This window comes from Radiomyces spectabilis (genome assembly GCF_025331425.1).
Source record: "Radiomyces spectabilis strain NRRL 2753 chromosome Unknown BYT42scaffold_2, whole genome shotgun sequence".
NCBI classification, from domain to species: domain Eukaryota; kingdom Fungi; phylum Mucoromycota; class Mucoromycetes; order Mucorales; family Radiomycetaceae; genus Radiomyces; species Radiomyces spectabilis.
Genome location: NW_026251927.1, coordinates 2,554,413 through 2,566,346, shown reverse-complemented (window position 1 = coordinate 2,566,346; position 11,934 = coordinate 2,554,413). Strand labels below are relative to the sequence as shown.

Here is an 11,934-nt window from a genome sequence, read left to right as displayed (position 1 = left end):
TCATTTGTTTTTTGGAGTCCACTGTTCGCCCTTTACGTAACGTAACGTAACGTACACACTGTGTGGTGTTTGCGGCAAGGTGCGGGGATGAAGTTACATGGTTTGCACATTTTCTATGCCTACATATAGGCGGACGTGGCCATCCACAGGCATGCGCACCGTGTGACGGATGGCTTGACAACGAGGAAACTGACGGTTCATGGCACTGTTGGTGAATACCAGTTTGCGACCAAGATTCGGTCCGATAGCGTAACGCATGCTAAGTTCATCTGTCAAGTCGGCAAACGTAAACCGGCTGTCAATTTCCATGCGTCGAATCAGGTTACGGTAGTTGTAACCGTGCAACGGAGGCAGTGGAACAAGGCAGAGCGCATTACGTGACGATCGTCCCATGCGTGGGGTGATGTTGAACACCGAGATGACAAGGTGCGTATCATTATCTGAGGCCGACGACGAGGTGGTGCATGCATCGGTACTATGATCATCACTGCTGCTGCTACTCAGAACCACAACTTCTTGTTGCGGCAAGGAAGGCCGCATCAGAGCATGCTGCTCCATGGGATTGAAAACGCGTTGGGGGTTTGGATTGGCCGGGGACAGTTCGCTTTCGCGTGAAGGCAGACTACCAAAAGCAAACCGTTGCATATACAGCGAGGCTGGCCATGGCGGAGCAAACATCATTCGTTGGTGAGTGGGTATAGTGGAAGCCATCGTGGTGCTATGGCTACTGCTACTCTCCATCATGCGCAGGGCCAGCGGAAGAACGGATGCATCGCCTTGTGACATTTGCAGCCATACGTGAGCTTCGTTGGTCGTTTCCTGGGTGGAGGGGCCGGTGTTTTCTTGTTCGCTTGATAGAGAGTACACTGAGGCCTCTTCCGTCATTGATCTATTTATGGGTTCGATTGCCTGTGGAGTCCCTGGGTCGGTTGCAGATTGCGGGTCCAATGATTCGTCCGGCATCTCTGCCGTGTTGTCTGCGGAATCATGTTCAGTCACGGTCGTGGACAAAGAACCGCGGACCACATCTCCGATTTCCACCAGTGCCTCCGGCATTAGAGGGACGGGAAGACCAGGCGTGAATCGTGCACTTCGGCTGAGCGAAGGAACGGATAGACCAAGAGATTGAAAGTGATTTCTTCGCGCACGGGCAAGGGCGCTGTAATCTGCTTTGCAGAGTGAGACTTCGCGATGCTCCTGCGTCTCATCGAGTCCGCCGGTGGCTCGATCGATTTCCACGTATGCGTGTTCATCCAGATACCGTTCATGAGCATTTTGTCGAAGCCAAGCAATGGTAAACCAATAGTCTTCTGGATTATTAAGTTTCCAAAGTGGAGTGGTCCGTGAGTCAATGGCGTGTGGAGGTAGATGACTGCCACGTCGCGGATGATCGGGTATGCACTTGCATTCTGGCGTCCCATAGCGCTGTGATGAATTTGTGTATTAGTTTTATCTCTTTTTTTTCATTGCTATATCATTTTCGTGGGAGCACTCATTTACCTGGCCGCATGTAAAACACAAAAGACATTTGAGACATGCATTGGGTCGGATTGATAACGGACGCAACGCTGAAACTTCTACTTGGGAGGAAGATGATGAAGCACCGGTAGTTGATTGCTGATTCTCACTAAGAGTCATAGTTGAATGATGTGGTCTCTCAAAAGTGGCCCTCATCGGCTTCTTATATTTATAGAATCTCTCTTGGATGCCATAGGTCCATTATTCTTTACACTGGTTTTTTTTTTTTTTTCATGCTGATCAGTGCGATTGTTCATTCAGCTCTTTTGCCCTTGTGTATGCCGTATTGCATCGGATATACGCACAAGTTTTGGGAGATGATCATCTCTTGTCCTAAGATTAGACGTTTCACGATATGTATCACCAACAACGGCTATCCATCTCATTGTCATAGTGAGTTGCTATGGTACACACTTGCATTAACACTGAGTTACACTGCTGCATGACGATGCGGTTAGTCCACCCCTTTTTTTATGGTTTAAACGGTGATTTGGGCATCCGATACTGGTAGACTGAAGGGCCACAATGCCTGAGAGGAACCAAGCTTATAATGCACCATTTTACCAATAGTCAGAGGAAGTAAAAAGGAAAAATAAAATTAGAAAAACTGCGTTTATGCATTGCAAATCTTTCGATGGAAATAACCATTCAAATATATTGAGCATGACAAGGAACGCCACGATGTAGACTGTGAATTTGAGATTTTTCGATATGCATGTGGATCGCTCGATATTATTACTGCCGATGAAATCTGAATATGCCAATGGGAAGTTTGTTTTTCCTCTACATTGTTCTTTAAAAGGCAATCGTTGGTCATCTTTTTGCAAAACCCCTCGTCTTGTCGCCATGGAAAATTGATGGGGAACAACAGCCCAGCAAAGGGTGGAATTTTCACATGCTTAAAACCCAGTGGATGATGGTTTGAAATTTTGCGACTTTTTTTTTCCCACTTAAAAAAGAGAGCCAACTGAAGAGGGAAAACCTTTGCTTCGCGTCGCTTTTTTGTTCATTCGCAGATACCATCGCAATGACTACCAAACCTCAACTTATATCCGATCTTATGCTGCCAGAACTCGAAAGACAGCTGGCTGAAGACCCTTCACTGTGGCCCAACGTCAAAGGTCTTTTTATTGTCACTGTCACCAAAAGAAGAAAACCCGCCGCCACTTGGTAAGTGCCATGCCCCCATGCACCATGACATTTCACAAGAGGAACGAATAAAAGAATCTAAGCGATTGGTCTATAGGTATCTTTTGTTGCAGGGTATTTATTCTATTATCAGATTTGAAACGAGCATGATGGCTGATATTTAAAAAAACATTGACGACAATTAGGCAATGAGTTGAAACCGCTGATTACTGCTGACGAGGAATTAGCTCGTGGATCCGCCAAAGGCAAAGTCCGAACCGTGAAAATTCAGGTGGAGGACAATGATCTGCTTAATTTCATTACAGGAGGGTAAACTATTTCGATTTTCTATGGCAAGCTCGAAAATAGAGACGCATTCCACAACATTATGCATAGCAACTGATACCTTTCTCTTTTTTTATGTTGGTGCCAAAACAAAAAGCATGACGGGCGTCAAAGCTTACATGACGGGCAAGATCAAAGTCCGCGGCGATCTCATTCTTGCCCAACGTCTTGAAGAAGTGTTTGAAAAGGCCGGAGGAAGAGATGTAAGTACAAATACAATAGACGTGTTGTTAGTGCGGTTTTTCTTCCATCCTTTGAACTCACATCAAAACGGATAAAGCGTGCTCTAGAGTTCATTAAAAAGAACGAGGAAGTCCTGGCATTGGCCCAAAAATCGAAATTGTAATCCCCGTATATTTTTCATCCAATCAAGTAAATGAAGAAAAACAATGGCTCTTTTTTATTTCCTGTATTACAAATTGCAATTTTGCATCGTGATAATCGCTCCACTTTCTTTGGCTAAGCAATATCGATTCCAAATTCCTGGGGCTGCACATAAATAAAATCTATCTGCAGATGTCCGTCCAGCTATTGGAGGACTAGAAAATCAGATGAGAGAGACATTATTATTTTTTTCTGCTGACCCGACGCAGATCGTTAATTTCATTGTTCAGAAAAGATCACCGATCTCTTCGCACCAAATTGAGACACGGTCATAATGAAACTATTCAGTTGCACGTGTGTTCATGCTGAATTATTACCAGCAAAATGCCATGCTTGAGTAGCTATAACTTGGATCCCGCATGATATGCCGGGCTTTGCAGCAAAAACTGCGCTAATTTTTTTTCTCTGGTCGGCACTGCCAAAAAATGTTTCAGACCAGTTTCTGACGTTGCCACCCTGACGAATTTTGATGCCGAAAAATCAAGATACAAGTGGATCTGCTTTCTGAAGACAGTTGAGTGCTTGTACTCGTACTCTTAAAATCCTGAAGTAAAATAGTACGATTCTTTTATTTTTTTATGTATCTGCGCATTGGGCTTGTGCATCAAAAGACATGACAGGCGTGTGACTGCTGTAGAAGGCCAAGACGGGGTGTTTGAGAGTCAGTGCGCTAAATGAATAGGATCGGTTCGGATTCTGTGCGACCTTCTCGCATTCCTGGGTTTCTTCCTTTACCAATGTCGCCCTTCACCATTAACTCACCTGTTCCTCTCGGTTTGGCTTGTAAGATCATGATACATTGACCAACACGCATTGTATACTCACGCTAGACTGACCGTTTTCTGTAGCGGAATGCAAGAAAGCTGCCCGCATTCTGAACAGTTTTATCGGTAATGTGGCAGAAAAACTGAACTGGCGCGAAACAAAGTATTCACCCTCCTTCACACATATGTAGCTCCCGGTCATGGTATCGATAAAGTTATTCCTCACAGCATTCTCGCCAATGCCAAAGGCCTCGCCATTTTCACTGTGTTGAAGGCCGGCTTCCTTTTCTCCGGTCGCGCTGGTTCGGGACTTGTTATTGCTCGGTAGGATGGTAAAACCAAGTCCCCTTTACATTCATGGTACTAACAAATAACATATGCACATTTATAGTCTTCCGGATGGATGTAAGCTTTCAGAACGTTCGCACCCCCACATTCTATTTTTAACGCCCATCTGCTTTTTCTTTTTATTCGTGTTTCAGCTTGGTCCGCCCCATCGGCCATCATGACCGGTGGTATGGGTTTCGGTGGTCAAATAGGTAGGTCTTAATAGAGACACAGGATAAGCATTGGATTACCTGAAACTAAAATGTTTGTTTCCAAGGCGCGGAACTGACGGATGTGGTCATGGTATTAAACACAACTGCAGCTGTTAAAACGTTTATGCATCACGGCAGCATTACGCTTGGCGGCAATATTTCAGGTAGTGTATCTAATTAATGATCTAGCCTTCCTTAGCAGTTCAATGTCACTCATTGACGACGATCCAATTTTTTAGTGGCTGCTGGACCGGTTGGACGCAATGCAGAAGCATCAGGCACGGCTTCTTACAAGAACGTGGCGGCCGTTTATTCCTACAGCAAGACACGTGGCCTGTTTGCCGGTGTTTCCTTGGAAGGATCGGTGATTATAGAACGGTTCGATGCCAACGCCAAGATGTACCGTCGAAAGGTCAAAGCCAGAGACTTGTTGAACGGCAATGTTCCTCCCCCTCCGGAAGCCGGCGCCTTGTATCAAGCGTTGGATCTGCGATTCAGGAATAGCAGCAGTGCCGGCGGTCGCTTTGACTTTATGCAAAACGGCAACGGCTTTGATGACAGTTACCGACGCTCGCCTCCTCAATCGTTTGCGGATTCGCCATATGCATCCTCAGATCCATTTGACGGCCATTCACCGACGACCACTCGCGCACGACAGCAATCCTTTAGCCGCGCCGCCGTACGTCAACAGGCCACAGGTGGTGGTGGCACCTTTTGGCACTCCCGTGCCGAACCGGAACCGATGTTCGATTCGTGGACCGCCAGTCCTACGCGCAGTCGAGCTCTAAGCTCACCAAAGATGAATGACTTCAACGACAGCAACAACCAAAGAGCGGTCAGTACGAGTGATTCTCTTCCTCGTGCTCGTGCTTTATTCCGATTCGCAGGCGAGCAAGACGGTGATTTACCTTTTGGAAAAGGAGACATCATTACCATTCTCAAGAAAACAGATACGCAGCAAGACTGGTGGACAGGTCGCATTGGTGTACGCGAGGGCATGGTACGTTCAAAAAAACGAGGCAGTATGAGTAACTTGCGTGTGATTACAGTGAATAAATTAACGGTGTTCTTTGTCTTGTGTTTGTTAGTTTCCTGCCAATTTTGTCGAGTTGATTTGAACTTGATGGACATTACGTCTGTTTTTTTTACAAAGACGGCATGCTGTCACTCTTTCCTTCTTTTTTCGGCCTTTGTTTCCTCTTCCATTGTAGATAAACCTCCCCAAATCTCTCTTTTCCCCTGTATCTTTTTTAGCGTCCAGCCATAACCTCTGAATGATGAACTTGTAGAAGAGTTGTTGTTAAAATATTTATATACTTTATACGATATGAACAAAAAAAAAGTCGTTTTTTAACCTATTTTTACAATGCTATAATGGCGCGGATGGCATGCATTAATAATACTATCATTTTTTGCTTTTCAGTGCCTGCTCACGCACTCATTGTATGCATGGCCCTGGGCGTGATCGTCAACAATTTCTGAACTTGACATAAACAGTAGGAAAGCTTCAGCTTGAGAATCCCTTTATTGTACAAAACTTTCGAATAGACTCATGATTGATAGACAATTAAAATGGCTGGACACTGATAAATCCATGTTCTATGAAACTCGAGTCATATTCCTAGAATTACTCCCTTTTCACCTGACAGGAGTGAAATCAGCACTGCCTCAGGATTGAGATACTTTTTTCTTCGTTTACTTCCAACTAAAAAAAAAAAAAAAAAATGGAAAGCCACTCAAGAGTTTTACTTGCAGCTGCTGAAGAATATTAATGATTTGTAGCCATAAATATCTAACAATCAGGTTATCCGATTGGACATCAGAGTTAAAAGAGCCAGAGCCAAAAGCCACCACCAACCAAGTGTCTTGAGAAAATTCAATCTCCGCGTGGAGATGATCATTGGACCATGAGGGCTGAAATTTTTAATTGCCGATCAAGTACGAAAGTTTTGTGGATTGCATCATTCAAGCACAGCTTGCCAACATCATGACCAGCGACAGTGAATACGAAGAAGATTATCTGGTAAATTTAATTGTCTAAAGAGTCATACAAATCTCATTCAGTTTTCTTATGATGTTCCCGATTCTTAGATGGAAGATACCATGGAGGAATACAGCGATCTGGACGCTTCAGACTACGGCAGCTCCTTGACAGGTAAAAAAAGATTCAACACCCTCGCCTTTTCGCATCCCACTCACCATGTCAAGATCGCTTCAATGGACGTACTCATTCATATTATTTTCCACTTTTAGATGACGAAGGCTATCTCGGCGAAGAAGGCGATGACATGGCGTTCGACAGCGACTTTGCAGGCAAGCCGCCAAAGAAGGCGTATGAGGTGGACTACACGATTCAAGATGCGTCCAATCTCAAGAACCTTCAAGACAAAGAAATTAACCAAGTGGGGACGATCCTGGGTCTGCGAACAGAAGATGCAGCCGTGTTATTGCGATATTTCCGATGGAATAAGGAGAAGTTACTGGAACGATACATGGACTCTCCGGATCAAGTGCTGAAGCAAGCAGGCATATCCATGGGAAATGGGCAAGATCAATCCATTTTGCTTGCCAAGGACATTCCTGGAGTCGATGGGACTTTCATGTGTGAGATTTGCTGCAATGATGACGAGAATATGGAAACTGTCAGTGTATCATGTGGTCACTGGTTCTGCAGGGAATGCTATGAGCATTATCTGACCCAGAAGATCAAGGGCGAAGGTGAAAGTAGGCGTATCGAGTGTCCTGAAAATGGCTGTCAAGTGATTGTGAATGGAGCTACAGTGAAACGCTTGGTCGATGACGCAACATATACAAGGTATGTACAATACAGGGTCCCCACTCCCCGATCCTGCGTCGAACCTGAAGGGCTATGAAAAAAAAACATTCTTCAGGAGAGGCATGTATACTCACTCCAATATTTTTTTTCTTTCTTGTTTTCGCTTTATCGGCATGATAGATACCGAGAATTATTGAATCGAACCTTTGTCGATGATAATGATTTCCTACGATGGTGTCCCGCACCGGATTGCCAATACGCTATTGAGTGTAATATACCAAGCACCTCGTTGAGATCAATTGTACCCACCGTTCAATGTCATTGCGGATGGAAATTCTGCTTCGGGTGTGGCCTGCAAGACCATCAGGTAGATTGAATTTTTCTTTTCTTTTTCTTTCTTTGTTTGTCTCCTGATTCCCTTTTTATACACGTGGTATATGATCGGATAAGTGGCTAAATGCGGGAATGGTCATTTACTAACGCTGCTTTTCTTCTTTTTGTCTTGGTTTTTGTGGCCAATAGCCTGCGATTTGTATACTTGTTAAAAAATGGTTGAAAAAGTGCGAGGATGATTCAGAAACCGCCAATTGGATATCAGCACATACCAAAGAATGCCCGAAATGTCATTCAACGATTGAAAAGAATGGCGGTTGTAATCATATGACTTGTCGAAAATGCAAATACGAATTCTGCTGGGTGTGCATGGGTCCATGGTCCGAACATGGCACTTCTTGGTACACTTGTAACCGATACGATGAAAAGAGCAGTTCCGAAGCACGAGAGGATCAAACCCAATCCAGAGCAAGTCTAGAAAGATATCTGCATGTAAGTGCCTCGATTTTGTTTTTTATTATTGTTTTTTTTTTCATCATAATGTTTTATTTGTTTGTTGATTGTTCCAATGGATTAAATGGTTTACTTACTCGTTTTATTGATAGTATTACAACCGATATGCGAACCACGAGCAATCGGCGAAATTGGACCAAGATCTATATCAAAAGACGGAGAAGAAAATGGAAGAAATGCAGCTGACCAGTGATTTGTCGTGGATTGAAGTTCAGTTTTTAAAGAAAGCCGTGGACGTCACGGTGGAATGTCGAACGACGCTCAAGTGGACTTATGCATTTGCGTTTTATTTGGCGCGAGGCAATCAGACTGAACTATTTGAGGTAAAATTCTTTATTTGTTACTGTGTGACACTCTCTGGAAAAGGGAAAATACTGACAATATATGCGAAAAAAAATCAATAGGATAACCAACGAGATTTAGAAATGGCGACCGAACAATTATCGGAACTTCTGGAAAAGCCTCTTGAACGTGAACAGATTGCTCAGCTGAGACAAGCCGTACTAGATAAGACCGTGTACGTGAAATCACGGCGAGAGATTCTCTTGGAAGACACAGCCAAAGGCCTTCAAGAAGGTCGATGGGATTACTTTGTCGATTTGAAATAAAACAATAAAAAATCAAAATTGGCTTCATTGCAAAAAGCAGAAAAAAAATAAAATAAAATTGGAAAAAGGCCCCGGTGGATCAATGTGACTCTTATCTTTTTCTTTGCTTTTTCTTTCCGTTGGTCATGATCACCCGCTGTGCATCGCGACTCATCGGCACAGCTCAGCGAATTCAATCTCTATCTCGATCCCCTGTACTCATGGCTCCCTTGGCAAACAAAAGGACCTACACCAGTGTCCCTCATGAGTGAGTTTTGGCACGTCACCCTCATCCCTCTTGGACCTTGAAATACTCACTCGAATGACTTGTATTAAACCCTCCCCCCAGTAGTCAAGTAACGGAATCGGTGTCCGTAAAGGAAACGACGATGACATCGGTTGAAAGTAATGCGACATCGTTTGTTTTGGAGGCGGCCTCATTTTCTAATGCACAAGCTATAATAGCTGAAGAGTCATTGCAGCAAGCGAGAGAGGCCAATAAGCTGAGGTTCAAGCAGTATATGAAAACTCTGGCTCCCCTGGCCTACCCCGTTCACTATGTATTGAAATGCGTCTCTGAAAACGATGCCATTGAAGAGGCCATTCAAGATATGCTAAAGTAAGCTCACTGGTTAATCAAGCAACATGAGACACACACACACAAAAGCTGATGCCAATCGCTAGCTCCGGAGAGAAAGCGTTTGGGTTCGATATGGAATGGCCACCGACGTTTGTAAAAGGTGAAAAAGAGAAAAAGACAAGTTTGATCCAAATTTGCAGCAGCAACAAAATTATTTTATTGCAAATTGGAAGGTTAAAAGGTGGGTGATGCAGTGATATTTCTTTTTTTGGCTGTCGTTTGATGGATTATGCCACTGACATGTTGTATGATACTTTAGCCCTTCCTCCTGTTTTGTGCCAATTTCTCGCGGATCGATCTATTCTGAAAACCGGCGTAGGCATTCGAGGCGACGCGTTAAAATTACATCGTGATTACGGTGTAATCACCAACGGTTTGGTAGATTTAAGTACCATGGCCCATGAATATGGGAAAACTAAACTACAATCCACGAATCTACGATCCTTGCAGGCCTTGTCAGCCTTATTTGTAAGTATGCTATGGCTTGATGGATCATATTACGCGAATCTTGAAGCTGATCCATACTACAGTTGGAGCAACAGATGCCTAAAGGAAAAGTGCGATGTAGTAACTGGAACGCAGTCGAACTGACACCGAGGCAACAGGCGTATGCGGCCAACGACGCATACGTATGTATTAAGTAGCCTGTTTGGTGGATCGTGGTTCGATGGTATGCTTACCCTTTTTTTTTTCTCCATTAGGCCTCATACGCATTGTACCATGTATTCAAAAACGTCCGTGATGAAATGAAAGCACCTCTCCCACCCAAGTATATAATCCACATCTCGGATGAAACCCTGCCACCACCAAAAGCACCCACTACTGTAAATAAGGTAAGCCATCCAACATTGCCATGTTGCGAAAAATAAAAACATTGACAGAGTGTGATACAACAGAAGACCACTGAACGATCGGCAGCGAATAACAAAGGCATGCCGAAAGCTACCATTACCGTGATCAAACCCAAGTCCACGGTGGAAACGAATGACCAACACCCCAAGAAAAAGCAAAAGCCATAACTGTCCAGGACACCTAACAATTTTTTTTTCGCCACTTTATCCAATCCTCCCCCCCTCATATACTCTAGACTTGCAGTATATCATTGTACAATAAGCATTTACAATAAGCATTCGCAACACGTCTTAACAACAAGATTATTTTTGGCTTATTACTGTTCATTCTACAGTTGGCCGGGTTGTTGTAGTTTGTATTTAAACAAAAAAATGTAGAAAAAAGATACAGGCACTGAATTTTCGTATTTATGCTTTAAATATGCTGAACAGTTGAATACCTTGTCTGTAAACATTTGTGGATCTCGGGCTGAGCGAATCGAAGACAAAGACGGAGTCTCTGTTAAAGTATTTGTCTTGTCTTGACGCCAAATTTGTTGAAACACCGTGACTTGGTATTGCAGAGCAGCCGTCGACCCATTTGCTGGAAGCTCAGGAAGCACTTTTGTCAATTTCAGCAACGCTTCTTTATGTAAATAATCATGACCACAGTTCCTATCTATAATCTCGATGAGCCAGAATACGCTACTCCCTACTACAAGATTCGCAACGACTACAGGACGAAATATCGAGGATCGCATACACCGATCATCATTGACAATGGTACCCTACACCTATCATGATTCATTTGCTCGTGTCAACCTAGGACTAAAGCACGCCATGCTGTAGGATCTTATCAATGTCGTGCTGGTTGGGCATCCGAAAGCGAACCGTCACGTACGTGAAAGCAGCAACTAACGAACGGTATTGATTGTCTTGCTGACTGTCCTGGTTCCTTGACTGTATAGTGATCTTTGATAATATTGTATCCAAGTACAAGGATCGCAAAGCCAACGTGAATATGCTCACGGTGGGGATGGACGCTTACGCTGATCCGGCCGGACGATCCAACGCACGTTCTCCCTTTGATAGCAATATCGTATCTGATTTTGATCGCATGGTAAGAACGAAACAATAGCCAAGAAAACGGTGGATTGATCACTGAATTTTTGTTTTCTTTAAGGAAACCATTCTAGACTATATTTTTCTTACCATGGGAATTGATGGCACTAGCGTTGATCATCCTATTGTCATGACTGAAGCCCCGTGTAACCCTTCCTACAGTCGCAAACGTAAGTATGAAGAAGCAAAAGAAATGAAAAGGTAGAAAAGCATGTTCAGTTGGCTCAACTCTGTGAAAAATCATTGCAGAGATGTCCGAACTCCTTTTTGAAGGATACAATGCACCATCGGTGATCTACGGTATCGACTCACTTTTCAGTTTCTATGCCAATTGCGGCGCAACCGAGGATGGCATGGTCATCTCGGCCGGTCACACCGCGACGCATGTCATCCCTGTAATGAAGGGCAAAGGCCTTTTGGCAAAGACAAAACGAATTTCCTACGGCGGCACCCAA

General features: G+C 43.9%; 7 protein-coding genes across 7 annotated transcripts; 6 read left to right on the top strand and 1 right to left on the bottom strand.

The window, feature by feature from the left end:
• Window position 1: 1 nt before the first annotated feature.
• On the bottom strand, window positions 2-1,638 carry BYT42DRAFT_602495 (uncharacterized protein; the record flags this gene model as incomplete). Its single annotated transcript, XM_051571051.1, has 2 exons — window positions 2-1,425; window positions 1,501-1,638. 2 exons carry the CDS (start codon window positions 1,636-1,638, stop codon window positions 94-96), a joined length of 1,470 nt encoding a protein of 489 aa, XP_051427674.1. The 3' UTR covers window positions 2-93.
• Window positions 1,639-2,545: 907 nt separating this feature from the next.
• On the top strand, window positions 2,546-3,337 carry BYT42DRAFT_592087 (uncharacterized protein; the record flags this gene model as incomplete). Its single annotated transcript, XM_051570591.1, has 4 exons — window positions 2,546-2,639; window positions 2,853-2,976; window positions 3,089-3,194; window positions 3,272-3,337. 4 exons carry the CDS (start codon window positions 2,546-2,548, stop codon window positions 3,335-3,337), a joined length of 390 nt encoding a protein of 129 aa, XP_051427673.1.
• Window positions 3,338-4,112: 775 nt separating this feature from the next.
• On the top strand, window positions 4,113-5,796 carry BYT42DRAFT_543236 (uncharacterized protein; the record flags this gene model as incomplete). Its single annotated transcript, XM_051565669.1, has 8 exons — window positions 4,113-4,158; window positions 4,224-4,265; window positions 4,331-4,463; window positions 4,531-4,544; window positions 4,622-4,678; window positions 4,744-4,842; window positions 4,918-5,678; window positions 5,767-5,796. The coding sequence occupies 8 exons, from the start codon at window positions 4,113-4,115 to the stop codon at window positions 5,794-5,796; spliced, it is 1,182 nt and encodes a 393-aa protein (XP_051427672.1).
• Window positions 5,797-6,613: 817 nt separating this feature from the next.
• On the top strand, window positions 6,614-8,983 carry BYT42DRAFT_527401 (uncharacterized protein). The gene is made up of 7 exons (XM_051565360.1): window positions 6,614-6,701; window positions 6,770-6,833; window positions 6,932-7,493; window positions 7,635-7,821; window positions 7,977-8,279; window positions 8,393-8,623; window positions 8,705-8,983. Exons 1-7 carry the CDS (start codon window positions 6,666-6,668, stop codon window positions 8,906-8,908), a joined length of 1,587 nt encoding a protein of 528 aa, XP_051427671.1. The 5' UTR covers window positions 6,614-6,665; the 3' UTR covers window positions 8,909-8,983.
• Window position 8,984: 1 nt separating this feature from the next.
• On the top strand, window positions 8,985-10,728 carry BYT42DRAFT_557848 (ribonuclease H-like domain-containing protein). Its single transcript, XM_051566946.1, has 8 exons — window positions 8,985-9,155; window positions 9,240-9,292; window positions 9,353-9,506; window positions 9,572-9,708; window positions 9,787-9,995; window positions 10,058-10,156; window positions 10,229-10,360; window positions 10,424-10,728. The coding sequence occupies exons 1-8, from the start codon at window positions 9,034-9,036 to the stop codon at window positions 10,544-10,546; spliced, it is 1,029 nt and encodes a 342-aa protein (XP_051427670.1). The 5' UTR covers window positions 8,985-9,033; the 3' UTR covers window positions 10,547-10,728.
• A 64-nt stretch (window positions 10,729-10,792) lies between these two features.
• On the top strand, window positions 10,793-11,348 carry BYT42DRAFT_557846 (uncharacterized protein). The gene is made up of 2 exons (XM_051566945.1): window positions 10,793-11,140; window positions 11,207-11,348. Exons 1-2 carry the CDS (start codon window positions 11,020-11,022, stop codon window positions 11,260-11,262), a joined length of 177 nt encoding a protein of 58 aa, XP_051427669.1. The 5' UTR covers window positions 10,793-11,019; the 3' UTR covers window positions 11,263-11,348.
• Window positions 11,214-11,910, top strand: BYT42DRAFT_205879 (uncharacterized protein). The gene is made up of 4 exons (XM_051562541.1): window positions 11,214-11,254; window positions 11,326-11,477; window positions 11,541-11,649; window positions 11,799-11,910. The coding sequence occupies exons 2-4, from the start codon at window positions 11,379-11,381 to the stop codon at window positions 11,876-11,878; spliced, it is 288 nt and encodes a 95-aa protein (XP_051427668.1). The 5' UTR covers window positions 11,214-11,254; window positions 11,326-11,378; the 3' UTR covers window positions 11,879-11,910.
• The last annotated feature ends 24 nt before the right edge of the window (window positions 11,911-11,934 follow it).

Coding starts and splice junctions, on each gene's coding strand:
- BYT42DRAFT_527401 (XM_051565360.1), top strand. CDS start 6,666: ATGACCAGCGACAGTGAATACGAAGAAGATTATCTG. Junction 8,280..8,392: donor GTCTAGAAAGATATCTGCAT/GTAAGTGCCTCG, acceptor TTTTATTGATAG/TATTACAACCGATATGCGAA. Junction 8,624..8,704: donor ATCAGACTGAACTATTTGAG/GTAAAATTCTTT, acceptor AAAAATCAATAG/GATAACCAACGAGATTTAGA.
- BYT42DRAFT_557848 (XM_051566946.1), top strand. CDS start 9,034: ATGATCACCCGCTGTGCATCGCGACTCATCGGCACAGCTCAGCGAATT. Junction 9,709..9,786: donor GCAAATTGGAAGGTTAAAAG/GTGGGTGATGCA, acceptor ATGATACTTTAG/CCCTTCCTCCTGTTTTGTGC. Junction 9,996..10,057: donor AGGCCTTGTCAGCCTTATTT/GTAAGTATGCTA, acceptor TCCATACTACAG/TTGGAGCAACAGATGCCTAA.
- BYT42DRAFT_557846 (XM_051566945.1), top strand. CDS start 11,020: ATGACCACAGTTCCTATCTATAATCTCGATGAGCCAGAATACGCTACT. Junction 11,141..11,206: donor ACCGATCATCATTGACAATG/GTACCCTACACC, acceptor GCCATGCTGTAG/GATCTTATCAATGTCGTGCT.
- BYT42DRAFT_205879 (XM_051562541.1), top strand. CDS start 11,379: ATGCTCACGGTGGGGATGGACGCTTACGCTGATCCGGCCGGACGATCC. Junction 11,478..11,540: donor TATCTGATTTTGATCGCATG/GTAAGAACGAAA, acceptor GTTTTCTTTAAG/GAAACCATTCTAGACTATAT. Junction 11,650..11,798: donor CCCTTCCTACAGTCGCAAAC/GTAAGTATGAAG, acceptor CTCACTTTTCAG/TTTCTATGCCAATTGCGGCG.